Source organism: Nyctereutes procyonoides, unplaced genomic scaffold (genome assembly GCF_905146905.1).
Source record: "Nyctereutes procyonoides isolate TBG_1078 unplaced genomic scaffold, NYPRO_anot_genome, whole genome shotgun sequence".
In the NCBI taxonomy this organism is placed as follows: Eukaryota; Metazoa; Chordata; class Mammalia; order Carnivora; family Canidae; genus Nyctereutes; species Nyctereutes procyonoides.
The window spans coordinates 68,232,582-68,260,175 of NW_026575146.1; the positions used below are offsets into that span (position 1 = coordinate 68,232,582).

At 46.6% G+C, this 27,594-nt stretch overlaps 1 protein-coding gene across 6 annotated transcripts in view; it reads right to left on the reverse strand.

Moving 5' to 3' along the window:
- ZNF667 (zinc finger protein 667) overlaps window positions 1–19,607 on the reverse strand; it is a 32,839-nt gene extending 13,232 nt beyond the window's left edge. For 2 of the 6 annotated variants that reach the window (XM_055309484.1, XM_055309480.1), the window contains exon 1: window positions 19,124–19,286. Coding sequence is in view for 1 of the 6 variants with exons in the window: in XM_055309478.1 (XP_055165453.1) it covers window positions 857–995 (139 nt within the window). In the remaining 5 variants the exon portion in view is untranslated. The other 4 variants (XM_055309481.1, XM_055309483.1, XM_055309482.1 and 1 more) reach the window with 4 other exon arrangements.
- Between the last annotated feature and the right edge of the window lie 7,987 nt (window positions 19,608–27,594).

Consider the following 27,594-nt stretch of genomic DNA (forward strand, 5'->3'; position numbering starts at 1 on the left):
TGGCACAGTGCAGTGCTCAAGAAATACTGGCTGACTGAATCAACAACAGTCCAGAATGCTTCCTGGCATGCTGAAATTGGGGTGGAGTTTAACCATTTTATGCCAATATCATCCTACAGAGAAACACTTGCTGACAGTCACTCCAAGCTCTCTAAACTTGTCTTTTGGAAAAGGTCAGGGTATAGAAAAGGCAGAAATCAGAGTATACTTTATATATTCCCTTTTGAAAAAATTTGAAATTCAGAGAAAAGAACAGTATAATGAACACCTCATTACCTTTCACCAAATGTCAATATTTTCCTTTTTTCTGAAATCATTTCAAAGTTATAGACATGATCAAAGTTCATGCCTAAATGGCTCAGCACATACCTCTAAAGAATGCCATCAACCCACTCCAGGGCTAACAATAGTAAATATTTCATAAAAAATTTTTGGTGACTTTTCTATGAAAAAGGTATATAGCAGCACAGTCTGGAAAATGGAAATATGAATGCTTCTCTCTACAGCTGTTCTGTTTTTTTCTCCCTTAAGGGTGCAGTTAGGGAGGATATATGAAACCCAAAGTCATAACTGAGTTCAGAATTTGAGGGACGCCTGGGTGGCTCAGCAGTTTTGGTTTGTTTTTTTTTTTAATCTTTGTATTTGGTGGATTATTTCCTGAAATGGTCATTAAAGAGGTTTATGTCAGGACACCTGGGTGGCTCAGTGGTTGAGCATCTGCCTTTGGCTCAGGGTATGATCCTGGGGTCCTGGGATCAAGTCCCGTCACTGAGCTTATTACAGGGAGCCTGTTTCTCCTTCTGCCTGTGTCTCTGCCTCTGTGCGTCTCTCATGAATAAAATCTCATGGTGCTTACACCCTGTTATGATGCCCTCTGGCAGAATGCTGCAGGCTCTTGATATGCTTCTAAAGAATAGGATATGGCAAAGCAGTGGAATGTAACAGATGAGGTTGTGTGTTGGTTGCATCCCTCTCGCTGGAGTCTCTCCCACCATCACTTGATGTGTATGGGTGCTTTTGGAGAGGCCTCTGTTCACCGACCACAGTTCTTGCCCATGCTCCAGTAGGTAGATCAGCTCTGGTTTGGGAACAGGATGCCCCAGTGAGACCAGGAGCCCACAAGTCTCCAGCATCACCTCCCGGTTATAAGGTCCTCTGGGCCAGATCCAGATGTCTCCATTCCTCCCCAGTGAAGCTCAGGGCGTGATCCTGGAGTCTCAGGATTGAGTCCCACGTCAGGCTCCCTGTATGATGGCTGCTCCTCCTTCTACCTATGTCTCTGTGTCTCTCATAATAAACAAATCTTTTTAAAAAGAAAAAAGTTTGGAGATTGATAATGGGTATGTTTTGATTCAAAATTCAAGTCCTAAAATGACCTTTTACTATACAAAGGAACCCAGCCAGAAGAACATTTGGTTTATCATGCTTCTCTCTTTACAAAGAGAAAAGCAAAGTAATAATACTAAGATTAATACTTAAATGAATAAATACCGAGTGCTTAAACATGCTAGGTACCACTTTATGAAGGTAACAATTGAATCTTCACTCCTACCCTGGTGGGGCAGGTACTCTCACTGACACCATTTCCAGACGAGTAATATAAAGCACAGAGAAGTAGGGATCACTTGCCCAAGGCTATAGGGCAGGAAGTGGCAGAGCCAGTATTCAAGCTGATGTTGACCCAGATACCCTGATAACCCTCTGGGTCAGGGGCAGCCCGGGTGGCTCAGCGGTTTAGTGCAGCCTTCAGCCCGGGGCCTGATCCTGGAGACCCAGGATCGAGTCCCACATCGGGCTCCCTGCGTGGAGCCTGCTTCTCCCTCTGCCTGTGTCTCTGCCTCTCTCTGCATCTCTCATGAATAAATAAATAAATACATCTTTAAAAAATATTAAAAAAAAAAAACCCTCTGGGTCAGAGGTAAGGACTGTATTAAACATACCACTTTTGATTTCGGCTCAGGTCATGATCCGAGAGTCCTGAGATGGAGCCCTGTGTCAGAATCCACCTTCAGCAGGGAATCTGCTTGAGATGCTTTCCCCTTCCCCTGAGTTCTTGTGTACTTGCTCTCACTTCTAAAATAATCTTATTATTTTTTAAAGATTTTATTTATTTATTCATGAGAGACACAGAGAGAGAAAGAGAGGCAGAGACACAGGCAGAGGAAGAAGCAGGCTCCCTGCAAGGAGCCCAATGTGGGACTTGATCCCGGATCCCGCCCTGGGTCCAAGGCAGAAGCTCAACCGCTGAGCCCCACAGGCGTCCCAATAAATAATCTTTAAAAAATAAGTAAATAAACATATCACTCTGGAGTCAGACCACCTGGGTGTGATGACTATTTTCATTAGCTGTGTTACCATGGGCATGTTACTTAACCTCTATGCCAGTTTCCTCCTCTATTAAATGAGAATACAGAACTACTGGAGTTGTCGTGAGGATTAATAAAAGTTAAACTCCGGTCCTCCATCTCTCTCCTTCCTTGTGAAGTCCTTCTTGCTGGCCTCAGAACGTGCTAGAACAGCCTGACCTCAGTTCCTCACTCCTTTTGCTCTATGCTCCAATCTCACTTCTCTGCCAGTTTTACTGTAACCTTTCTAATAACACTACAAACCTGCCTTCCACCCTCCTATCACTCCCAGTCTCCCTTGTCCAGCCTTGACTTCTCTTTTCTCCATAGCTCTCATCACTAATGCTCTAGGTTTAAGAGAATAAAAAAGATAATATAAAGGGTATATTGGTCTCTGCCCCCTTCCTTGGTAGCACAGAACTCCTAAAACCCTTGTAAATTCTTAAGTGATAAGAACACTAAAAATGTCTGTTGTTCTAATAAAGTGACTCTGGGTGGTCTCCAGGACAGGGCCTGGTCACCAGAAAGACCAAGTCATGAGCAGAAGCTTGAAATTTTCAGGCTTACTCTGCCATCTTCCAAGAGAGAATCTGCAATTAATGTCTGATCATGCTTACAAAATGAAGCCTCCATAAAATTCCTACACAATGGGGTTTGGAGAACTTTCGGGCTGGTAAAGACATCCACACTGGGAGGGTAGCACAACCCAGTTCCACAGGGACAAAAACTCCTGCACTTGGTACCCTCCCAGACCTCATCTATATAACTTACCTATGTAGCTCTTCATGAGACTATTAATCTATATTCTTCATTATAGCCTTTAATAAAAGGGCAAATGTTTCTGAGTTTGATGGGCTACTCTAACAAATCTTGAGAAGAGGGTCACAGGAACCTCTGATTTGTAGCGAAGTTGGACAGAAGGTGTGGGTAGCCTGGGGACCTACTATTGTGATTGGTCTGTGAAGTGGAAGGCCAATCTCATGGACCTGAGTCATAAGCCTGTGGGATCTGGCACTCTATCCAGGGAGATAGGGTCAGAATTAAGTTACACTGTAGGACAGCCAGTTGGTGCTGCAAAATTGCCTCACGGAAAAAATCCACACACCTGCGCCAGAAGTGTCATGCTGCAGCACTGTGAGAGTTAAGGAGACACACACACACACACACACACACACACACACACACACACACACACACAGGGGAAGACTGAGTTCTTCCCAAAACACTATGTAACTTGTTTTTTCTGTTTGGTGCTATAGTCTGTCTCCAAGTGCCCTATATCAGTGCCTTCACTTCAAGAAGCCATCCTGGCCCCATTGGTTGGGGCAGGGGGGCCTCTTCAACCTGGGTGCAGTTCATTGTGTGGGATACCAATATCATGGTCAGTGCTCATGTAAGGAGAGCTGTATTTATCATTATTGTTTTTGTTAGAGTGGGGGAGGGGCCAGTGTTATGGGCTGAGAGTCTGGAGAAGGCTGAGTCAACTGTGCTGTCCACTTGCTCTGGGGAAGTACTCAGGTGTGTATGTTGAATACACTCATCCCTGGGTGACATCGCCACCTCCTAATTAGTAAGTACAAGAATAAGGGATGTACTAAATATTTTTTTTAAGATTGATTTATTTATTTATGATAGACATAGGGAGAGGGAGAGGGAGAGGGAGAGGGAGAGGGAGAGGGAGAGGGAGAGGGAGAGGGAGGGAGGGAGAGAGAGAGAGAGAGAGAGAGAGAGAGAGGCAGGCAGAGACACAGGAGGAGGGAGAAGCAGGCTTCATGCCGGGAGCCCGATGCGGGACTCGATCCCGGGACTCCAGGATCGCAACCTGGGCCAAAGGCAGGCGCTAAGCCGCTGAGCCACCCAGGGATCCCCTGTACTAAATATTTTAAATGAATACATGAACTCTTTTCACCTTTAAAGCAAACTGACCACCTGGGGCTAACATTTTTCATTTTGAGAATGAAAACGGAAACCTCAACATGGGCCTGCCTATCGACATGTAGCACAACCTGCCCTCCTGGTACGAGACAGGACTCTACACAGGAAGTATCCCCGCTGTCCTCTATGGCAGGGTCTAAAAGACATCAGTACATAACCATGGTTATGAGCCGTAAACCATTGTTCTATCAGAATGGCCACAGGACTTGGGGAGATTTACAGCACAGGACATTAAGGTGAAGAGTTGTGGCTCAGTGACAGACTAAGTGGCCTGGCCTTCCATTCTGTGACTGTGCTAAGTAAGCAAGGCTGCCCTCCTCCAGAAAATGGAGCCAAAGGGGCCTACCCAGAGTTTTGTGATGCCTGAATTATCTCTGCATTAGATTCCAAGGCAGGGGTATGCTGGGTGATCTGTAGCATCTGCCAATTTCTATGGTGTAAACACTACCATGAGGGCCCCACTCTAAGCTATCAACTCATGTCACTGAGCATAGAACTAGGGAAAGGTGTACACTACAGGTTTGTGATCTGGTGTGCCAGCCCCAGCACTCCACTGCCACAGTCTCTGAGAACAAAGCTCTCTTCTTTGCCTGGGAGTTCTTCTACTTTTATCTTTTTAAAAGATTTTATTTATTTATTTATTTATTCATGAGAGACACACAAAGAGAGAGAGACAGAGACAAAGAGGGAGAAGGAGAAGCAGGCTCCATGCAGGAAGCCCAATGCAGGACTCGATCCTAGGACTGCAGGATCACGCCCTGAGCCAAAGGCAGAGGCTCAACCGCTGTGCCACCCAGGTGTCCCAAGTTCTTCTACTTTTAACTAGTATCTCCAAACTATAGAGGTAATGCCTAGTTCTGTGGTCTGGGCATAACCCAATGCAGCTTCTTCATTACAGAAAACTTCTGCTGGTTGGTTCTGTTTCATTTTGAAACATCCACATGCCTTTGGCATCCTGTATCTTAATAAATCTGAGCTTGTGTCAATATAAACATCATATTTTAAACTATTTATCAGATAAGTACATCCCATGGCTTTCGCTTTCCGATTCCTCAGGTAGAACAGATTATTGCAACAAATGGCACCCTGTCCATCCTGTGATTTCTTGTAACTGTACTCAGCCATGCACCCCAATTAGAAAAGCACAATTCCTGCCCACAGTTTTTTTTTTCTAAGGAACTCAGCACTGCTGGGGAGGAAAGAACGGCAGTTTGATATTATATAATTCTGGATTCAAAACTTGCTTCTGCCAGGGCACCTGGGTCACTCAATGGCTAAGCATCTGCCTTCGGCTCAGGTCATGAACCTGGGGTCCTGGGATGGAGTCCTGCATCGGGATCCCTGCAGGGAGCCTGCTTCTCCCTCCACCTGTGTCTCTGCCTCTCCGTGTGTCTCTCATGAATGAATAAAAAACCAAAACAGGGATCCCTGGGTGGCAGAGCGGTTTAGCACCTGCCTTTAGCCCAGGGCGCGATCCTGGAGACCCGGGATCGAACCCCACATCAGGCTCCCGGTGCATGGAGCCTGCTTCTCCCTCTGCCTATGTCTCTGCCTCTCTCTCTCTCTCTCTCTCTCTCAGTGTGACTATCATAAATAAAAAATAAAAAATAAACAAAACAAAACAAACAAAAAACTTGCCTCTGCCAATTATTAGGGTAAAGAAAATCTACCTCATCCTTAGCTGTTAGGAAGTGTACATGAACTACCTTTACAAGAGCTATCTTCAGCCAGAGGCACACACTAATTTCTCACCTTCCTTATCCTTTTTTTTTTTTTTTTCAGTATACACCAAGCATCCAAAGGACCAAAGAAGGGGACGCCTGGGTGGCTCAGCAGTTTAGCGCCTGCCTTCAGCCCAGGGCGTGATCCTGGAGTCCCGGGATCGAGTCCCACATCAGGCTCCCTGTGTGGAGCCTGCTTCTCCCTCTGCCTATGTCTCTGCCTCTCTCTCTGTGTGTGTTTCTAATGAATAAATAAACAAAATCTTAAAAAGAAGCCCAAAGGACCAAGGAAGCCTGAGACCCATTCAGAAGGCTGTGAGTAGAATTCTCATATACTGCAGGCAGGAAAGAAATTAGCACAACCTCAGTGGAGGGTAATTTGGCAATCTGCAAAAATTGGAAGGACACACACCCTCTAACACAGTAAACCTCATTTCTGGTATTTGTCTTTGGAAATCCTTGCATGTGGATAAAATGAAACACAAAGGTATTCACTGTGGCAAGGCTTGTAGGCAGGGGTAGTAGAGTCCTACACTGAATGGCATGAACCTGGAGGCTGCCTGGGTTCAACTTCCAACTCTGTTACCCTTGTCTGAGTGACCTCTCATGTCCTCTTCTCTAGGCCTCAGCTTCCTCAATTGCCAAATGGGGCAAATAACAATGACTTCACAGGATTGTTAGGATGATTAAGTGTGAAAACAGGTAACAAGCTTAGAGCAGTGCCAGTGCTTACCAAATATAAGTTATCAAGAGAATGGAGATAACCAAAATGCTCACCAATAGGAAAATGGCTGAGTGTTATGTACACACAATGGGATACCACGTAGAACTTAAAAGGAACAAAGTAGCACTACAGTGCTTCTTCACTGGGGGCAACTTTGCACCCAGGGGACACCTGCAATGTTGGAGGACATTTGTGGTTGTCACAACGGGGGGGGGGGGGTGTTCCTGGCTTTTAGTGGGTAGAGGCCAGGATGCTGTTCAACACCCTACCTTCCACAGGATGGCAAACTCCCCCCCCAAAGCAAAGAACAATCTGGTCCAAACATCAACTGTGCCAAAGTTGAGAAACCTACTCTACCGGCATTGTGTGAAATGATCTCCATGATGTGGTGTAATGATAGAAGAAAGGGTGGAGGAAAACTCAGAAAAAAGGAACATGGAAAACCAATTCATGGGGCAGCCCACGTGGCTCAGTGGCTTCGCGCTGCCTTCAGCCCAGGGTGTGATCCTGGAGACCCCGGATCGAGTCCCACGTCAGGCTCCCTGCATGGAGCCTGCTTCCCCCTCTGCCTGTATCTGTGCCTCTCTCTGTGTGTCTCTCATGAATAAATAAATAAAATATTTGAAAAAAAAAAAGTAAAAAAAACCAATACATGAGTGTGAAAAGGCAGACAAGTTCTGGAAAAATAATCAAGAAGTTGGTAGCACTGATTGTCTCCGAAGAAAGGAACTGGGTCACTTGGCATGGGAAAGGAAACTCGAAACTCAGTTTTCCTTATCTACACTTTGGCACTTGTGTTTCATGCATAGTAACTACCTCTTCAAAACAACACAAATAAAATAGCATGAATCTCATACTACCTCAGGCTAGAGCTATATGCCTGGCCTGTCTTCTAAATCTCCAACATAGTGTGAGAAAAGGGCTCTGCCATTTAAATTCAACACTAGATATATAGATAGATAGATAGATAGATAGATAGATGATAGATAGATAGATAGATAGATAGATAGATAGATAGATAAATTTAACACAAAGCTAAATGCCTCATACTAAAGAGAGCACAGCAAAAATCTGGATGGAAACAAGTTTCAAAGATGTACTGGGAGTGGTCATGCCTCCCCTCAGAGGAAGACAACTAGGTTCCTTCCTCTCAGCCCCAACATTTCTGTGACCCTGGGGGGATGTTTGTGTTAATATAAACATATTTTAAACTATTTATCAGGTAAATACATCCCATGGCTTTTCCTTTCTGATTCCTCAAGAACTGATTATTGCAGCTGAGCACTGAGTACTTGAGAACTCAGTCAACTCTCAAAGTACTTGAGAACCAGTCAATTAATGTAGTCTCACTGCTTCCTTTCAAAGTTTGATTTTGCTGTACCATCTGTCAAATATTTGAAGATCATCCCTACTCTGAACCTGCCAGCCCCAAAGGCCAAGAATATTGAAGACACTTTCCTTAAAGACGCAAATCCAACTATAACAGGAAACACGGGCTTTGAATGTGATGTGAGCCCTGATGTTTCTCTGCTTTACATGGTAATAGATCTCCTCACTCAGAGGACGGAGCTAGGAATATCCTTATTGCAGGAAAGCACAGCTTTCAGGACTGCCTTAGACAAAATACTGAAAGCACTGGTCACTCATAACCCTCCCCTCCCTCTACCAAATTAATTTACCTTATTCCTCAATCCAGCTCTCAGAGCTAAAGCTCTCAACCTTGTATATACTTTAGAATGTCTCAGGAGGGGGGAGGAGGGGCAAGATGGCGGAAGAGTAGGGTCCCCAAATCACCTGTCCCCAACAAATTACCTAGATAACCTTCAAATCATCCTGAAAATCTACGAATTCGGCCTGAGATTTAAAGAGAGACCAGCTGGAATGCTACAGTGAGAAGAGTTCGCGCTTCTATCAAGGTAGGAAGATGGGGGAAAAAGAAATAAAGGAATAAAAGGCCTCCGAGGGGGAGGGGCCCCGCGAGGAGCCGGGCTGAGGCCGGGCCAGTGTCCCCAGGACAGGAGAGCCCTTCCCGGAGAAGCAGGAGCTGCACCAACCTTCCCGCAGGGAGTTAGAGCAGGACCCAGGAGGGCGGGGATGCCCTCGGGCTCCCTGGGACACTAACAGACACCTGCGAGCGCAGGAGAGTGCGCCGAGCTCCCAAAGGGCTGCAGCGCGCACAGCGGAACCCGGCGGGACCCGGAGCAGCTCGGGACCGGAGCAGCTCGGAGGGGCTCGGGAGCGGCTCCAGGGAGGGAGCTGCGGGGCGGGAGCGCAAATCCAACAGCGCAGGCCGGGAGCACAGGGCGCCTGGACACAGCCCAGGATCCGGCCTCCCCCCAGGACAGGCAGAGGCCGGGAGGGCCCAGGACAGCAAGGACGCTCCTGCCCCGAGCTGAGCAGATCAGCGGCCCCGCCCCGGAGCCTCCAGGCCCTGCAGACGGAGAGCGAGAGCCCCGAGCCCCGTAGTTCCTGCAGAGGCTGAATCCAGGCTTCCAGAGTTGCCATAGCAACTGCGGCTATTCCTCCTGGGGCCTCACGGGGTAAACAACCCCCGCTGAGCCCTGCAGCAGGCAGGGGCAGAGCAGCTCCCCCAAGTGCTAACACCTGAAAATCAGCACAGCAGGCCCCCCCCCAGAAGACCAGCTGGACGGACCAGTTCCAGGGGAAGTCAAGGGACTTAAAGTATACAGATTCAGAAGATACTCCCCTGTGTTTTTTGTTTTTTTCTTTTTTCTTTTCTTTTTGATTTCTGATTGCTTCCCCCATCCCCCTTTTTTTTTCACCTTTCTTTCTTTTTCTTTCTCTTTTTCTTCTCTTTTCCTTTTTCTTTTTTCTCTTTCTCTTTCCTTTTCTTCTCTCTTTCTCTCCTTTTCCCAATACAACTTGTTTTTGGCCACTCTGCACTGAGCAAAATGACTAGAAGGAAAACCTCACCTCAAAAGAAAGAATCAGAAACAGCCCTCTCTCCCACAGAGTTACAAAATCTGGATTACAATTCAATGTCAGAAAGCCAATTCAGAAGCACTATTATACAGCTACTGGTGGCTCTAGAAAAAAGCATTAAGGACTCACGAGACTTCATGACTGCAGAATTTAGATCCAATCAGGCAGAAATTAAAAATCAATTGAATGAGATGCAATCCAAACTAGAAGTCCTAACGACAAGGGTTAAGTTAACGAGGTGGAAGAACGAGTGACATAGAAGACAAGTTAATGGCAAAGAGGGAAACTAAGGAAAAAAGAGACTGACAATTGAAGGACCATGAAGACAGATTAAGGGAAATAAATGACAGCCTGAGGAAGAAAAACCTACGTTTAATTGGGGTTCCCGAGGGCGCCGAAAGGGACAGAGGGCCAGAATATGTATTTGAACAAATCCTAGCTGAAAACTTTCCCAATCTGGGAAGGGAAACAGGCATTCAGATCCAGGAAATAGAGAGATCCCCCCCTAAAATCAATAAAAACCGTTCAACACCTCGACATCTAATAGTGAAGCTTGCAAATTCCAAAGATAAAGAGAAGATCCTTAAAGCAGCAAGAGACAAGAAGTCCCTGACTTTCATGGGGAGGAATATTAGGGTAACAGCAGACCTCTCCACAGAGACCTGGCAGGCCAGAAAGGGCTGGCAGGATATATTCAGGGTCCTAAATGAGAAGAACATGCAACCAAGAATACTTTATCCAGCAAGGCTCTCATTAAAAATGGAAGGAGAGATAAAGAGCTTCCAAGACAGGCAGGAACTGAAAGAATATGTGACCTCCAAACCAGCTCTGCAAGAAATTTTAAGGGGGACTCTTAAAATTCCCCTTTAAGAAGAAGTTCAGTGGAACAATCCACAAAAACAAGGACTAAATAGATATCATGATGACACTAAACTCATATCTGTCAATAGTAACTCTGAACGTGAACGGGCTTAATGACCCCATCAAAAGGCGCAGGGTTTCAGACTGGATAAAAAAGCAGGACCCATCTATTTGCTGTCTACAAGAGACTCATTTTAGACAGAAGGACACCTACAACCTGAAAATAAAAGGTTGGAGAACCATTTACCATTCAAATGGTTCTCAAAAGAAAGCAGGGGTAGCCATCCTTATATCAGATAAACTAAAATTTACCCCGAAGACAGTAGTGAGAGACGAAGAGGGACACTATATCATACTTAAAGGATCTATCCAACAAGAGGACTTAACAATCCTCAATATATATGCCCCGAATGTGGGAGCTGCCAAATACTTAAACGAATTATTAACCAAAGTGAAGAAATACTTAGATAATAATACACTTATACTTGGTGACTTCAATCTAGCTCTTTCTACCCTCGATAGGTCTTCTAAGCACAACATCTCCAAAGAAACAAGAGCTTTAAATGATACACTGGACCAGATAGATTTCACAGATATCTACAGAACTTTACATCCAAACTCAGCTGAATACACATTCTTCTCAAGTGCACATGGAACTTTTTCCAGAATAGACCACATACTGGGTCACAAATCGGGTCTGAACCGATACCAAAAGATTGGGATCGTCCCCTGCATATTCTCAGACCATAACGCCTTGAAATTAGAACTCAATCACAAGAAGAAGTTTGGAAGGACCTCAAACACGTGGAGGTTAAGGACCATCCTGCTAAAAGATAAAAGGGTCAACCAGGAAATTAAGGAAGAATTAAAAAGATTCATGGAAACTAATGAGAATGAAGATACAACTGTTCAAAATCTTTGGGATGCAGCAAAAGCAGTCCTGAGGGGGAAATACATCGCAATACAAGCATCCATTAAAAAACTGGAAAGAACTCAAATACAAAAGCTAACCTTACACATAAAGGAGCTAGAGAAGAAGCAGCAAATCGACCCGACGCCCAGCAGAAGAAGAGAGTTAATTAAAATTCGAGCAGAACTCAACGAAATTGAGACCAGAAGAACTGTGGAACAGATCAATAGAACCAGGAGTTGGTTCTTCGAAAGAATTAATAAGATAGATAAACCATTAGCCAACCTTATTAAAAAGAAGAGAGAGAAGACTCAAATTAATAAAATCATGAATGAGAAAGGAGAGATCACTACCAACACCAAGGAAATACAAACGATTTTAAAAACATATTATGAACAGCTATACGCCAATAAATTAGGCAATCTAGAAGAAATAGACGCATTCCTGGAAAGCCACAAACTACCAAAACTGGAGCAGGAAGAAATAGAAAACCTGAACAGGCCAATAACCAGGGAGGAAATTGAAGAAGTCATCAAAAACCTCCCAAGACACAAGAGTCCAGGGCCAGATGGCTTCCCAGGGGAATTCTATCAAACGTTTAAAGAAGAAATCATACCTATTCTACTAAAACCGTTTGGAAAGATAGAAAGAGATGGAGTACTTCCAAATTCATTCTATGAGACCAGCATCACCTTAATTCCAAAACCAGACAAAGACCCCACCAAAAAGGAGAATTGCAGACCAATATCCCTGATGAACATGGATGCAAAAATTCTCAACAAGATACTAGCCAATAGGATCCAACAACACATTAAGAAAATTATTCACCATGACCAAGTAGGATTTATCCCCGGGACACAAGGCTGGTTCAACACTCGTAAAACAATCAATGTGATTCATCATATCAGCAAGAGAAAAACCAAGAACTATATGATCCTCTCATTAGATGCAGAGAAAAGCATTTGACAAAATACAGCATCCATTCCTGATCAAAACTCTTCAGAGTGTAAGGATAGAGGGAACTTTCCTCGACATCTTAAAAGCCATCTATGAAAAGCCCACAGCAAATATCATTCTCAATGGGGAAGCACTGGGAGCCTTTCCCCTAAGATCAGGAACAAGACAGGGATGTCCACTCTCACCACTGCTATTCAACATAGTATTGGAAGTCCTAGCCTCAGCAATCAGACAACAAAAAGACATTAAAGGCATTCAAACTGGCAAAGAAGAAGTCAAACTCTCCCTCTTCGCCGATGACATGATACTCGATAAAAAACCCAAAAGCCTCCACCCCAAGATTGCTAGAACTCATACAGCAATTTGGTAGCGTGGCAGGATACAAAATCAATGCCCAGAAATCAATGGCATTCCTATACACTAACAATGAGACTGAAGAAAGAGAAATTAAGGAGTCAATCCCATTTACAATTGCACCCAAAAGCATAAGATATCTAGGAATAAACCTAACCAAAGAGGTAAAGGATCTATACCCTAAAACCTATAGAACACTTCTGAAAGAAATTGAGGAAGACACAAAGAGATGGAAAAATATTCCATGCTCATGGATTGGAAGAATTAATATTGTGAAAATGTCAATGTTACCCAGGGCAATTTACACGTTCAATGCAATCCCTATCAAAATACCATGGACTTTCTTCAGAGAGTTAGAACAAATTATTTTAAGATTTGTGTGGAATCAGAAAAGACCCCAAACAGCCAGGGGAATTTTAAAAAAGAAAACCATATCTGGGGGCATCACAATGCCAGATTTCAGGTTGTACTACAAAGCTGTGTTCATCAAGACAGTGTGGTACTGGCACAAAAACAGACATATAGATCAATGGAACAGAACAGAGAACCCAGAAATGGACCCTGAACTTTATGGTCAACTAATATACGATAAAGGAGGAAAGACGATCCACTGGAAGAAAGACAGTCTCTTCAATAAATGGTGCTGGGAAAATTGGACATCCACATGCAGAAGAATGAAACTGGACCACTCTTGCACCATACACAAAGATAAACTCAAAATAGATGAAAGATCTAAATGTGAGACAAGATTCCATCAAAATTGCAGAGAACTCAGGCAACACCCTTTTTGAACTTGGCCACAGTAACCGGAGAAGGACAAACAGTGTATGTTCTCATTCATTTGGGGAATATGAATAATAGTGAAAGGGACTATAAGGGAAGGGAGAAGAAATGTGTGAGAAATATCAGAAAGGGAGACAGAACATAAAGACTTCTAACTCTGGGAAATGAACTAGGGGTGGTGGAGGGGGAGGAGGGCGGGGGGTGGGGGTGAATGGGTGACGGGCACTGAGGGGTACACTTGACGGGATGAGCACTGGGTGTTATTCTGTATGTTGGTAAATTGAACACCAATAAAAATTAATTTATAAAATTTAAAAAAAATAAAAATAAAATGACCAGCTTAAAAAAAAAAAAAAGATTTGTGTGGAATCAGAAAAGACCCCGAATAGCCAGGGGAATTTTAAAAAAGAAAACCATATCTGGGGGCATCACAATGCCAGATTTCAGGTTGTACTACAAAGCTGTGGTCATCAAGACAGCGTGGTACTGGCACAAAAACAGACACATAGACCAATGGAACAGAATAGAGAACCCAGAAGTGGACCCTGAGCTTTATGGTCAACTAATATTCGATAAAGGAGGAAAGACGACCCACTGGAAGAAAGACAGTCTCTTCAATAAATGGTACTGGGAAAATTGGTCATCCACATGCAGAAGAATGAAACTAGACCACTCTCTTGCACCATACACAAAGATAAAACTCAAAATGGATGAAAGATCTAAATGTGAGACAAGATTCCATCAAAATCCTAGAGGAGAACACAGGCAACACCCTTTTTGAACTTGGCCACAGTAACTTCTTGCAAGATACATCCACGAAGGCAAAAGAAACAAAAGCAAAAATGAACTATTGGGACTTCATCAAGATAAGAAGCTTCTGCACAGCAAAGGATACAGTCAACAAAACTCAAAGACAACCTACAGAATGGGAGAAGATATTTGCAAATAACATATCAGATAAAGGGCTAGTTTCCAAAATCTATAAAGAACTTATTAAACTCAACACCAAAGAAACAAACAATCCAATCATGAAATGGGCAAAAGACATGAAGAGAAATCTCACAGAGGAAGACATAGACATGGCCAACATGCACATGAGAAAATGCTCTGCATCACTTGCCATCAGGGAAATACAAATCAAAACCACAATGAGATACCACCTCACACCAGTGAGAATGGGGAAAATTAACAAGGCAGGAAACAACAAATGTTGGAGAGGATGCGGAGAAAAGGGAACCCTCTTACACTGTTGGTGGGAATGTGAACTGGTGCAGCCACTCTGGAAAAATGTGTGGAGGTTCCTCAAAGAATTAAAAATAGACCTGCCCTACGACCCAGCAATTGCACTGTTAGGGATTTACCCCAAAGATTCAGATGCAATGAAACGCCGGGACACCTGCACCCCGATGTTTCTAGCAGCCATGTCCACAATAGCCAAACTGTGGAAGGAGCCTCGGTGCCCATCGAAAGATGAATGGATAAAGAAAATGTGGTTTATGTATACAATGGAATATTACTCAGCCATTAGAAACGACAAATACCCACCATTTGCTTCAACGTGGATGGAACTGGAGGGTATTATGCTGAGTGAAGTAAGTCAATCGGAGAAGGACAAACAGTGTATGTTCTCATTCATTTGGGGAATATGAATAATAGTGAAAGGGAATATAAGGGAAGGGAGAAGAAATGTGTGGGAAATATCAGAAAGGGAGACAGAACATAAAGACTTCTAACTCTGGGAAATGAACTAGGGGTGGTGGAAGGGGAGGAGGGCGGGGGGTGGGGGTGAATGGGTGACGGGCACTGAGGGGGACACTTGACGGGATGAGCACTGGGTGTTATTCTGTATGTTGGTAAATTGAACACCAATAAAAATTAATTTATTAAAAAAAAAAAATAGAATGTCTCAGGAGGGCAGCTCCGGTAGCTCAGCGGTTTAGTGCCTGCGTTCAGCCCAGGGCCTGATCCTGGAGACCCGGGATTGAGTCCCACATTGAGTTCCCTGCATGGAGCCTGCTTCTCCCTCTGCCTGTGTCTGTCTCTCATGAATAAATAAATAAAACCTTAAAAAAAAAAAAAAGAATGTCTCAGGAGCTTTTTATTTTTTTTTAATTTTTATTTATTTATGATAGTCACAGAGAGAGAGAGAGAGAGGCAGAGACATAGGCAGAGGGAGAAGCAGGCTCCATGCACCGGGAGCCCGATGTGGGATTCGATCCCGGGTCTCCAGGATCGCGCCCTGGGCCAAAGGCAGGCGCCAAACCGCTGCGCCACCCAGGGATCCCTCAGGAGCTTTTTTAATACATACCAATGACTGAGCCCGATGGCAGATCAAAATCTCTGGGGACCAAGCCTGGAATGTTTTTAAGTAGGCTCCGAATCCAGTGTGGAACCCAACTCAGGGTTTGAACTCACAGCTCCACAATCAACACCTGAGTTGAGATCAAGAATCAGACACTTGGGATCCCTGGGTGGCGCAGCGGTTTGGCGCCTGCCTTTGGCCCAGGGCGCGATCCTGGAGACCGGGGATCGAATCCCACGTCGGGCTCCCGGTGCATGGAGCCTGCTTCTCCCTCTCCCTGTGTCTCTGCCTCCCTCCCTTCCTCTCTCTCTCTCTCTCTCTCTATCATAAATAAAAATTTATTAAAAAAAAAAAAAGAATCAGACACTTAACCAATTGAGCTACCCAGCTGTCCCTGGACATTTTTTTAAAAAGATTTCCAAGGTGATGGAGTGCCTGGGTGACTCAGTTAGTTAAGCGTCTGCCTTTGCTCAGGCCATGATCCAGGGGTTGTGGGATCAAGCCCCATGTCAAGATCCCTGCTCAGCGAGGTGTCTGCTTCTCCCTCTGTCTCTGCCCTCCGCCCCCCATCCCCAGCTCGTGGGCGCCAGGGGGTGCACTCTCTTTCAAATAAATAAAATCTTTAAAGAATAAATAAAAGCCATAGTTTATTTTATTAAGATTTATCTACTTAAGAGACAGAGAAAGCACAAGCACCTCTGCACATGAGAGGGAGGAGGGCCAGGAGAGGGAAAAGCAGCCTCCCTGCTAAGCAGGGAGCCTGATGGGGGGGGGGGGGGCTCGATCCCAAGACCCCAGGACCCTGGGAGTGGGGTCAGACACTCAACTGACTGTGCCACCCTGGTGCTCCAGGAAGCCATAGTTTAGAACCATTCCACCAGGGCAGCCTGGGTGGCTGGCTCAGCAGTTTAGTGCCTGCCTTCAGACCAAGGTGTGATCCTGGAGTCCCAGGATCGGGTCCCACATCAGACTCCCTGCATGGAGCCTGCCTCTCTCTCTGCCTATGTCTCTGCCTCTCTCTGTGTGTCTCTCATGAATAAATCAATAAAATTATTATTTTTTTTTTTTAAAGAGAACCATTCCACCAGTCTCTATGAGCCTCAGGGAGCAGGGCTGAAGATCTGACCTCCCTCTGCTGAAACTCAAACCTCAGTGCTGAAGAAGAAAAGTCTGTGGTAAGGTCAAAACCAAACTCTTGGATTCCCAAAGGATACCAAGTCACTGCTGGTGGACATTACTGGCTTTGGAGTTAAATGAGATGGGAAGCCTGGGTGTTGATCCTGTTCTTAATTCATAATCCCTTCACTCTGCCTTATTTCTCAAAACACTTATGACCACTTAATATGAACTGAATTGTCTTCCTATCAAATGCAAACTCCAGATGAGTGGTAATCTCTGTCTTGTCAGTTAAGCACAGTGCCTGACCCATTGCAGTCCGTTACACTACAAAATGAGTGAAGCCTCTCAGAACCTACCCAACCCGCAGAACACACTCTTTTCATCTAGAGATCATCCCTTTATTACCTCTTTCCTCCAGCCCCTTTACTCTCCTCCCCATCCTCACACCTTCGTATAGTCCATAGTGTGCCCTTATCAAAGCTCTATACACCAGGGATTCTCAACTGGGGTGATTTTGCCCTCCAGGGTACACCTGACAATATGTGGAAACATTTTTAGTTTCACAGTTGTGGGGGGAGGGTATGCTCCGGCCATTTGGTGTATAGAAACCATGGATATTGCTAAACATCTTACAACATGAGGGCAGCCCCTGCCCACCATATACACACCCTAAAACAAAAAATTATCTGGCCCAAAGTATTCACAATGCAAAGAATGAGAAACCCTGGTCTAGACACAGAAACATCTCCAGATCCCTGTGTTATTGCAAAATACTCCCCCCCCCCCCCGGGGCCCAGCTACTACTTCCCAACCCAGGTTATTCACCCCACAGGTTTCCTAAGGACATCTTCATCCTGGAAGACCCTGTACTCCTTGTCTCCCCTCCCACAACCAACTACCGCCCCCTCAGGACTCTGAACAGAAAATTCTGAACCTAAGCTCCTCCAGCCTAGACTTCAGGATTATATATATTGACCTGAAACGTTTTACTCTGGGCTCAACTTCTGCTTTTCTTCCCCTAGCTTTTACTAAGTGGGTGTGAGATCCTGGGGGTCATTATTTAATAATTACACATTCATTTATGTGTTGCTTTCTGTGTCAGGCACTGTTCTACTTAACACTGGCCACAAGCCTAGGATCAGTAGGACTACCAACCCCCGTTTGGGGAGTGAAGGGAGGGGCAGATTTCAGAAACCTCTCCTGAACTCTCAAGATTGGTGAGTGATGGTTCCTGCAGCCCTCCGCAGCCACAGGTCCCAGAGGCCACGGTGGGCCTTGCTGGCCCTCTAAATGCACACTAAGGCCGTCTGGGCTGCTGGGGCACCGCTGCTGCACTGGGGGAGGTCGGACCCTCATCTCAGGTTCTAAGACAAATGTTGCCTTAGCATTCACCACCACGCCCACGCCTCCGCCCAGGTAGGGGACACGCGACCCCCAGCACTATGACCCACCGCACCAACCAGCTCTGCCCTGGGTGTCTCACCCGTGTCACCCCCTTACTTCTCGCTCGCTGGGGCGCCGCCGCTGCCCGCCCTCCCTCCCTCTCATCGCTGCCTTACTTCTCATCACCCACGGTCGTGGGCTGAAGCCCACACCGCCCCGGGACCTCTCACCGCCTCACAATCCCGCGCGGCATCACCACCCTGGGACTCCTCACCGTCTCACGACCCCGTGCTGCGTCACCACCCCGGGACCCCTCACCACCCCGGGACCCCTCACCGCCTCACCACCCTGAGCTGCGTCACCACTCCGGGACCCCTCACCGCCTCACCACCCTGAGCTGCGTCACCACCCCGGGACCCCTCACCGCCTCACCACCCTGAGCTGCGTCACCACCCCGGGACCCCTCACCGCCTCACCACCCTGAGCTGCGTCACCACCTCGGGACCCCTCACCACCCTGAGCTGTGTCACCACCTCGGGACCCCTCACCACCTCACCACCCTGAGCTGCGTCACCACCCCGGAACCCCTCACCGCCTCACCACCCTGAGCTGCGTCACCACCCCGGGACCCCTCACCGCCTTGAGCTGCGTCACCACCTCGCGACCCCTCACCGCCTCACCACCCCAAGCCCCATTACCACCCCCAGATCCTTCAACACCTCACCATCCCTCACCGCCTCACGACCCAATGCCGCACAACCCCACCATCTCACAGCAGATACTTACATTCCCCTCAGTCCTCAGGGGTCGCGGCCCCACGGCGCCCACTAAGATAGCTGCGCAGCACCAGACCCTGGCGCCTGCGCACTCCCCTCCGCAATCCCAGGCGCCACTACCGGCCCCGCCTCCTCACGCGAGCAACGCGTAGACCGGCCACGGCCCCGCCCCTAAACAAAGCCACGCGGCGCGCACTCTCTCACGCATCTCTCCCGGGATCTTCCCACCAACAGGGCTTGAGGTCGTTCCCGTCCCCGGCCCCCAGCCATTCGAAAGCACGCTCACGACATCAGAGCCATGCGGGGGCCGCCGCTGCGCGCGCAACGCCGAGACCCGGCCCCCTCACGTCCCCACGCAGCTCGCCGGGCCCAGCGCACGCACAGACCGTACCGTGCACTGCAGGAGTAGTGTACTCTTTCTGAGTCACGTAGATGCACTCGGCGCTGTCTTCCTGTGATCCGCGGACTAAACCCAGCCTCCGCAGTAGGCTGCCCTCCGGGCTTGCACACCCGCCGATGAGGCCCCGCGCTTGCGCACTGCGAGCTCCGTCTGCAACCTCCCCCCCCCCCCCCCCGCCCCAGGAGCCTTTGGGGGCCGTGCGCTGCAGCCCTGGTCGGCCAGGCCCCAGACGTGCGATTGAGGGACCCGGGCCTGCGGTGGCAGAGATCTGTGCGGCCTGGAGTCTAAATGACTCGCACGAGGCACGTAAGGAGGCTGCACCAGACTAGCACTGGAATCTCACTTGCCCCCAAGTAGATCGAAGGACCCCCAGTGTCCTTTGCGCCTTCCCGGCCCGCTGCCTACATTTTTTTTTTTTTTTATGATAGTCACAGAGAGAGAGAGAGAGGCAGAGACACAGGCAGAGGGAGAAGCAGGCTCCATGCACCGGGAGCCCGATGTGGGATTCGATCCCGGGTCTCCAGGTCCCGGGCCAAAGGCAGGCGCCAAACCGCTGCGCCACGCAGGGATCCCGCTGCCTACATTTCCCAGGAGGCCCCGCAGCGCGTGCGGTCGGGGCCCAGAGCGTCCGGGGCGCGCGCGGTAGTCGGGAGTCTCAGAGGTCGGGAGTCTCAGAGGTGTGTAGTGTGGCCGCCCTGCTCCGCTTGGGGGTCTGCGTCGTGAGGCCTGAGTTGTGTCACTGTGTTGTGAGACTGTTTTTGTGATCCTCTTGTTTTGCGTGTATGTCACCCGAAGGTATGTCGTCTGTGGCTGCTTTTACACAACGGCAGCGTTGCGTAGTTCTGTTATGAGTTGTATGGCCCACAGAAGTGTGTGTGAAACCGCTGTTTGTGACTGTGGTGTAGACTGTTTTTATGTGTGTTTTAAGATTATATTCATTCATGAGAGACCAGAGAGCAGAGACAGGCCGAGGGAGAAGCAGGCTCCCTGTGGGGAGCCCGATGTGGGGCTGGATCCCAGGACCCCAGGATCAGGACCTGACCCGAAGGCAGAGGCTCAACCACCGAGCCCCCAGGCGCCCCCCATTTTTCCGTTTTTATTCCTGTTGCGGTGTGTGGATTTTCTCCCCATCGAGCAAATCTCCTCAGTCCTGGACACGAGCGAGGTGTCCTACAGCTGTACTGGATTCTGACATGACCTCTCTGGGCCAGCTCAGATGCCCCAGGTCAAGAGCACCGTCCACAGGACTGCTCCCACATTAGACGCTAATTACCAGTCCGCAGGTCAGAGTCTCCGATGGCCCGCCTCCTTGTTTGATTAATAGGCTAAGAGCGGTGCGCAGAACTCAAGAAATGTTTTACTCACCGGATCACCAGTTGTTCTAAAAGGATGTAACTCAGGGATGGCCAAATAAAGTACGTGGGAAGGGGCTCCGAGCCTCCACTCTTTGAGGACCCCTGCTTATTCACCAGCCCGAAAGCTCTCTCAACTCCGCCTTTTTGGGATGGAGGCTTTGTTACATAGGCATGATTGATTAAGCCATTGGCCATTGGTGATGGAACTGAATTTCCAGCCCCTTTCTTCCTCCAGGAGTGGGGGGTGGGACTAAAATTTCTAACCCTCTAATCTCTTGGTTGGTTCCCCTAGCAACCAGCCCACCTGGTTAGGAGTGGTAGCCCCCACCACCAACACTCCCGCATTCCAGTTCCTTAAGTAGCAAAATACGCCCTTCACGCTCTCATCACTTAGGAAATTCCAAGGGTTTGGGGAGCTCAATGCCAGGAAGGTGCAAACAACAAATGTATTTCTTATTATAAAGCACAATATTACAGCACGTATGGGGGAAACAGGATTTGTGATCGTGCTGGTGTGACCCTATGAATGAATGAGTTCCTGGGGCTATGTGTTAAGAGTGAATGCATAAGGGACTAATTTTTGGATTCCCATTTGTATGACAAGGTAGTGGTAATAATCAAAATAGTTAACAAGTATTATTATAGGACTTTTACTACCACCACTGCTAGCAGCTAGCACATTGCAGTCACTGGTGAAAGGTGTCATTTCCACTTCAGGTCTCATTAATCCTTTTAACCCTATTTGTGGAGGCTGAGAAAATTAAGGCCATTCCACCTCAAGTTTAGCATTAGCACAAGTACAGCCATTTTAAGCCCCTGTGAATAAGAGCTGAACTTTACAGGAAAAACTGCAGAATGTCCTCCGCAGGGAATCCCATATCAGAAAGACAACAGAGCTCAGAATGCCCTTGGCAGAGAATCCCATATCAGATCTTAAGAAACTCCCCCACCCTTTCCCCCATATTGGAACGGGAAAAAAATTCCTCCACCTCTTCTGAAAATCCCCTAGACTAGCCTATAAAAAACCCAGCTATAACCCATTTTGGCATCCAAGCCCCTGCACTGCTGTGTGGAGTATACTTGGACCCAAGCTCAAGCTTGCTAATAAACCCTCGTGTGCTTGCATGGGTGTCAGCTCCTTGGTGGTTGCTCAGATTCGCAATCTTGGGCACAACATATTCAGAGTTGTTTCTCCCAAATCCAGGTGCATAAACAGGCACAGGGAGGTTAGGTAACTCACCCAAAATCACACATCTAATAAAGGTCAGAGCTGATTTTTTTTTTAAGATTTTACTTATTTATTCATGAGAGACATAAAGAGAGAGGTAGAGACTTGGGCAGAGAGAAGCAGGGTCCATGCAGGGAGCCAGATGTGGGACTCAATCCTGAGACTCCAGGATCACACCCTGAGCCAAAGGTGGCTCAACCGCTGAGCCACCCAGGCATCCCAGAGCTGATTACTTAATCCAGGTCTTGCTGGCTCCAAACCGCACCCCCCACCCCACCCCCCCACCCCGGCTCTTTCCACTCCTTCAGGGTTTTTTTTTTTCCCTACAGCAAGCTGCTGCTTGACCCGGAATTCTTCTGAGTACCTGGTGGTGCTGGAACAAAGGGGATGGCCAAGAGATTGATGTAGGAAAGATGTTAAGGTTCAAAACCGATAGCCAAGAAAGAATTCTTGAGACGTCTCTTTGGTGCAAAAAGGTGATTTTATTAAAGCACAGGGACAGGATCCAAGGGCAGAAAGAGCTGCACTAGGTTTTTGAGGACTGATTATATAGTTTCATGTTGGGAGGTGATTAGGGATAGCATAAACTTCCCAGGTATTTTGGAATCAAGGTTTCCAGCACCCTGAGGGGGCTGGCTATTGTTACGAAAAGGTCATTTATTACTGTTTAGTAAAAACTCTGTCATGAGACACTTCAGATGTGTATCAGTGGGCCATATGCTTAGAAGATGATTCCTAACATTGTTGGGCTGACGACATCAAGGGGGATCAGGAGGCACCAACAAAATGGCGGCAGACCCTCCACCTTGTTGCACCACCTCAGAACTTTCCCATCACCAGCAGACCACCGAAGACACGAAGACACGTCATCAGGGAGACACTGGACCTATGCAGGAAACCTGAACCTACCTTACCCAGACCCCATAAGGGCATAAGCAGTTATCACTCCATACTAATTTCACCACTAATATGCCCTAATACCTATCATCCCCTATGGACACACAACCGCTTACCCCTCCCCTCTTAAAAAGCCCGCTTGTCCTCCCAGGCCCGCAACTCCCTGCTCTCCCTCCCCTGCCGGCCACAGAACCTGGCCAGAGAGTGCATCCCATTAAAAGCCTGTTTTGGCCAACTTTTGCCTGGCCTCTCTATTTCATTTCACTATTGTATTAGACCTGAAAAACATGTATTTTGGGAGGGGGATGTAGAGAAAAAGGCTCTTCCAAAGGAATTTCTTTTTTTCTTTTTCTTTTTTTAGGAATTTCTTTTTTAAAAAAAGATTTTATTTATTTATTCATGAGAGACACAGAGAGAGAGAGAGAGAGAGGCACAGACACAGGCAGAGGGAGAAGCAGGCTCCATGCAGGGAGCCCAACGCGGGACTCAATCCCTGGACTCAATCCCAGGACTCCAAGATCACACCCTGGGCCAAAGGCAGGTGGTAAACCACTGAGCCACCCAGGGATCCCCCCAAAAGAATTTCTGTATGTTTAAAGTAGACTCATATGACCCTGGAGGGCCAGGCTAAGATTGCCCTTTGCCCTTAGCAAAGTATTAACATTGAGGCAGCTGAGTCCCTAGAGGAATGTCACTCTGCCTGTTTCAAGGACTTGACAACAAGCTGTAAGTATTAAGGAAATTTAACAATTTTTCTTTTCCCTTTGTTTCCCACATAGGAGATCGCAGTCAAATAAATGACCCTTACAGTAAATAAACAAAAAATAGAATTGGAGTACAACATACATATAACACACTCTGATATAAGAATATTCTGAAAAAAAAAAAGAATATTCTGGTAGGTGGGGCACCTGGGGGTCTGCCTTTGGCTCAGGGCATGATCCTGGGATCCCGGAATCGAGTCCCATATCATCAGGCTTCCTGCATAGATAGAGCCTGGTTCTCCCTCTGCCTATGTCCCTGCCTTTCTGTGTCTCTCATGAATATATTAAAAATCTTTTTAAAAAATTATGATAGTTTATCCAATACCTCATCACATAAGATGGTTTGAGAGAATCTCATGCAGTTTAGATAATGTTTTTTAATCATGATGTAAAACAGAATCTAAGACATTCACATTTATATCCCTAGGGATATTCAAAGTTAGCAACTTTCTTTAGAGCTCCTGAAATTATGCATTATGGTTTTGGAGCTAGTGGGTGGGAAAGACAATCCCTACATAGATGTCATGATTAGAGGAGCCCACCTGGGTTTCAAATGTGAACCAAACCATGCTTCCTCTGAATTAGATGATGGTTTATAATTGAGTGGCTTTCCACATAAGCAACTCAATGTCAGGCACTTTATACCAGGATGAAGCAGAGATACACTTAACAAAAACTTCTCTAGAGCAATACCAGGGAGAGTAACTAATATATGAATATGTAGCTTTGAACAGAGTTTTCTGATATGTGCACTTTAATGAATCAAAGTTTAACTCCATTCCACAAATACAGGCATTCAGGACACCCTGAGAAGTAATCCAAACTGCCATTACACTGTTAGTGCACCTTGGCCTTGGCCTTGAAGAATGACTTGGGGGATAACTGAATAGGGAGAGAGGACACATAGAAGTGTGGGGCTGATTTTTTTTCTTATTCTCACCTAGATTTATTTTCTATCTGTGGTGATTGATCCCAGTTGATCACAGATTTTTCCTAGCTGGGATCTCCCTTGGAGTGGATGACCTCCACTGGTTCCTGAATAGGGAAGAAGAGAGTGTCATCTATGTCATCTATTTCAACATGGCTTTTCACCCTAACACTGCATTTGTTTTAAATGATACCTTTAGGGATCCCTGGGTGGCGCAGCGGTTTGGCGCCTGCCTTTGGCCCAGGGCGCGATCCTGGAGACCCGGGATGGGGGATCAAATCCCACGTCGGGGTCCCGGTGCATGGAGCCTGCTTCTCTCTCTGCCTGTGTCTCTGCCTCTCTCTCTCTGTGTGTGTGACTATCATAAATAAATAAAAATTAAAAAAAAAATAAATGATAGCTTTATTGAGCTAGAACTCCCATACCATACAATTCATCCATATAAAATATCCATATAAAATATACAATTCCATAACATATTTTTAGTATATTCACAGGTAGGTGGTAACCATCACCACAGTTAATTTTAAAACATTTTTATTGCCTCAAAAAGCCACTCCATTGTCTTTTTTTTTTAAGATTTTATTTATTTATGATAGTCACAGAGGGAGAAGCAGGCTCCATGCAGGGAGCCCAACGTGAGATTCGATCCCGGGTCTCCAAGATCGCACCCTGGGCCAAAGGCAGGCGCCAAACCGCTGCACCACCCAGGGATCTCCACTTCATTGTCTTTGGCTCATGCTTCTTTCCTCCCACTCCCCCATTTTAAGCAAACAGTAATCAACTTACGGTATCTAAATATTTGCCTACTCTGGAGATTAAATATAGATGGAATCATATACTATGACCTTTTATGTCTGATCTCTTGGGTTGTTTTCCATATGGTGTTTTGAAATCTTGGGGGGCCTAGCTTGCTGGGGAGAGACTGCCCCTTCCAGGGCAAGCTAATTCCTGGAGATAGTAAACTACACACGTCTCACATGCAAACCAACTAATCCCTAGGAACTCTTATTCCTGCCCATCTCCTTTACCTCACTCTTAATCAGCAAACCAATATTTTCCCTGTCCTAAATCAACCCAGAGCCAGGTGCAAGACAAGAGACCAGCACTATAGCCCACAAGCCACCAACGTGAAACTATTTCCCCTGCCCTGCCTTGCCTTTCCCTTGGAAAACACAGAGAAGGTTGTGGGCCATGCTTTTCCTTCATTCCTTTCTGCCTGCTGCCCAAACCTGGGGCATCTCCACCTTGCCCTGTGTGGAGTGGTGTGTCTTCTTCTCTTGGGATATATGAGTAGTAAACTCTTAAAGATAGTTGCCTTTGGGATCCCTGGGTGGCGCAGTGGTTTGGCGCCTGCCTTTGGCCCAGGGCGCGCTCCTGGAGATCCGGGATCGAATCCCACGTCGGGCTCCCGGTGCATGGGGCCTGCTTGTGTCTCTGCCTCTCTCTCTCTCTCTCTCTCTCTCTCTGACTATCGTAAATAAAAAAAAAAAGATAGTTGCCTTTGCGCCTGTCACCATATGATACCCGATTAGAACAAATCCTGGGTACATTTTAAAACATCTCCTGGTGATGTAGTTTTGGAATGTTGGAGAGGTTTGGAGTCAATAACCAAGGAAGAATTCTTGAAACATGTTTGGTGCAAAAAGGTGATTTTATTAAAGCACGGGGACAGGACCCATGGGCAGAAAGAGCTGTTACACTGGGGTTGTGAGTGGTGATGGATTAGGGACCTGGGAGTTGGGGGGAGGTTAAGGAAAAGGGGAGGTTTCCAAAAGGACTTTCATATGCTAAAGACAACCTACCAGATGCTGGAGGCCCTGCCATCATCATCAAACTAAGGTTGTGGGCAGCCTGGGTGGCTTAGCGGTTTAGCGCCCCCTTCAGCCCAGGGTGTGATCCTGAAGAACCCGGATGGAGTCCCACATCGAGCTCCCTGCATGGGGCCTGCTTCTCCCTCTGCCTGTGTCTCTGCCTCTCTCTCTCTGTGTCTCTCATAAATAAAATAAAAAATAAAAAATAAAGAAGCTAAGGTTGTTTATCCTTCTACCAAAGCATTAACATTTAGTTGGAAGTTTCCTGGAGGAATGTTATACTCTACCTGACTCAAGTATTTGTCAATGGGCTGCAGATTATAAGGCAATTTTTAATTTACATTATCTTCTACCTTTGTTTCCCACATCATTGCGGAGGGAAGGGTGATGTTAGGGCTCCCAGAAATTGAGTTATGGGTCTCTGAAAATTAGGCTATTGATGACTTTTTCCTTGTAAGTCACGAAGACTTTTGTAAACTGATGGAGACTCTCATCCCAAAGGACTGTGATCCCTATTAGTTAATCATTTGTTTTTCCCTTCTCTTAGTTTTAGGGCAGCCAGGAGTCCCTGAGAAATGTCACACATACCCCACCTGGGAGTGGGAGGTTTGCTTGTGCTTTGCCCTCAGCTTACCTTCTGCTTTCTCATCAACACTGTACCCAAGTTGAGGTTCCTGCCACATGAATGGGAGCTAGTAGAACAATCAAGTGCCCATATCTTGACCTCACCTGCCAGAGAACTAGGCATCAGCAGCAGATAGCTGGGGGCATGGTGAGAAGCACTGCCATTCTGGACCTCTTGGGAAGATAGCCATCTGACTGGGCACTAGCAGGAAGGGAAGAACCAAATTCTAGTAGGTTATCTTGAATCAATGTTTCTTCATTTGCTGTATGTTCTTTGGACTACTTCCAAGACATCTAGTGGATGTTTTCTTTTTTAAAAATAATTTTCACCATTTTCCTGGGGTGCAGGTCTGCAGTGCTGTCATGCCAGCTATGGAGCCTCCAGCCCCATCCCACCAACTAGTGTATCTTAAAATCACTTTGTTAATTCACCAGTGAAGCACATGTCCACGTGATGTGTTTATTCCTCAT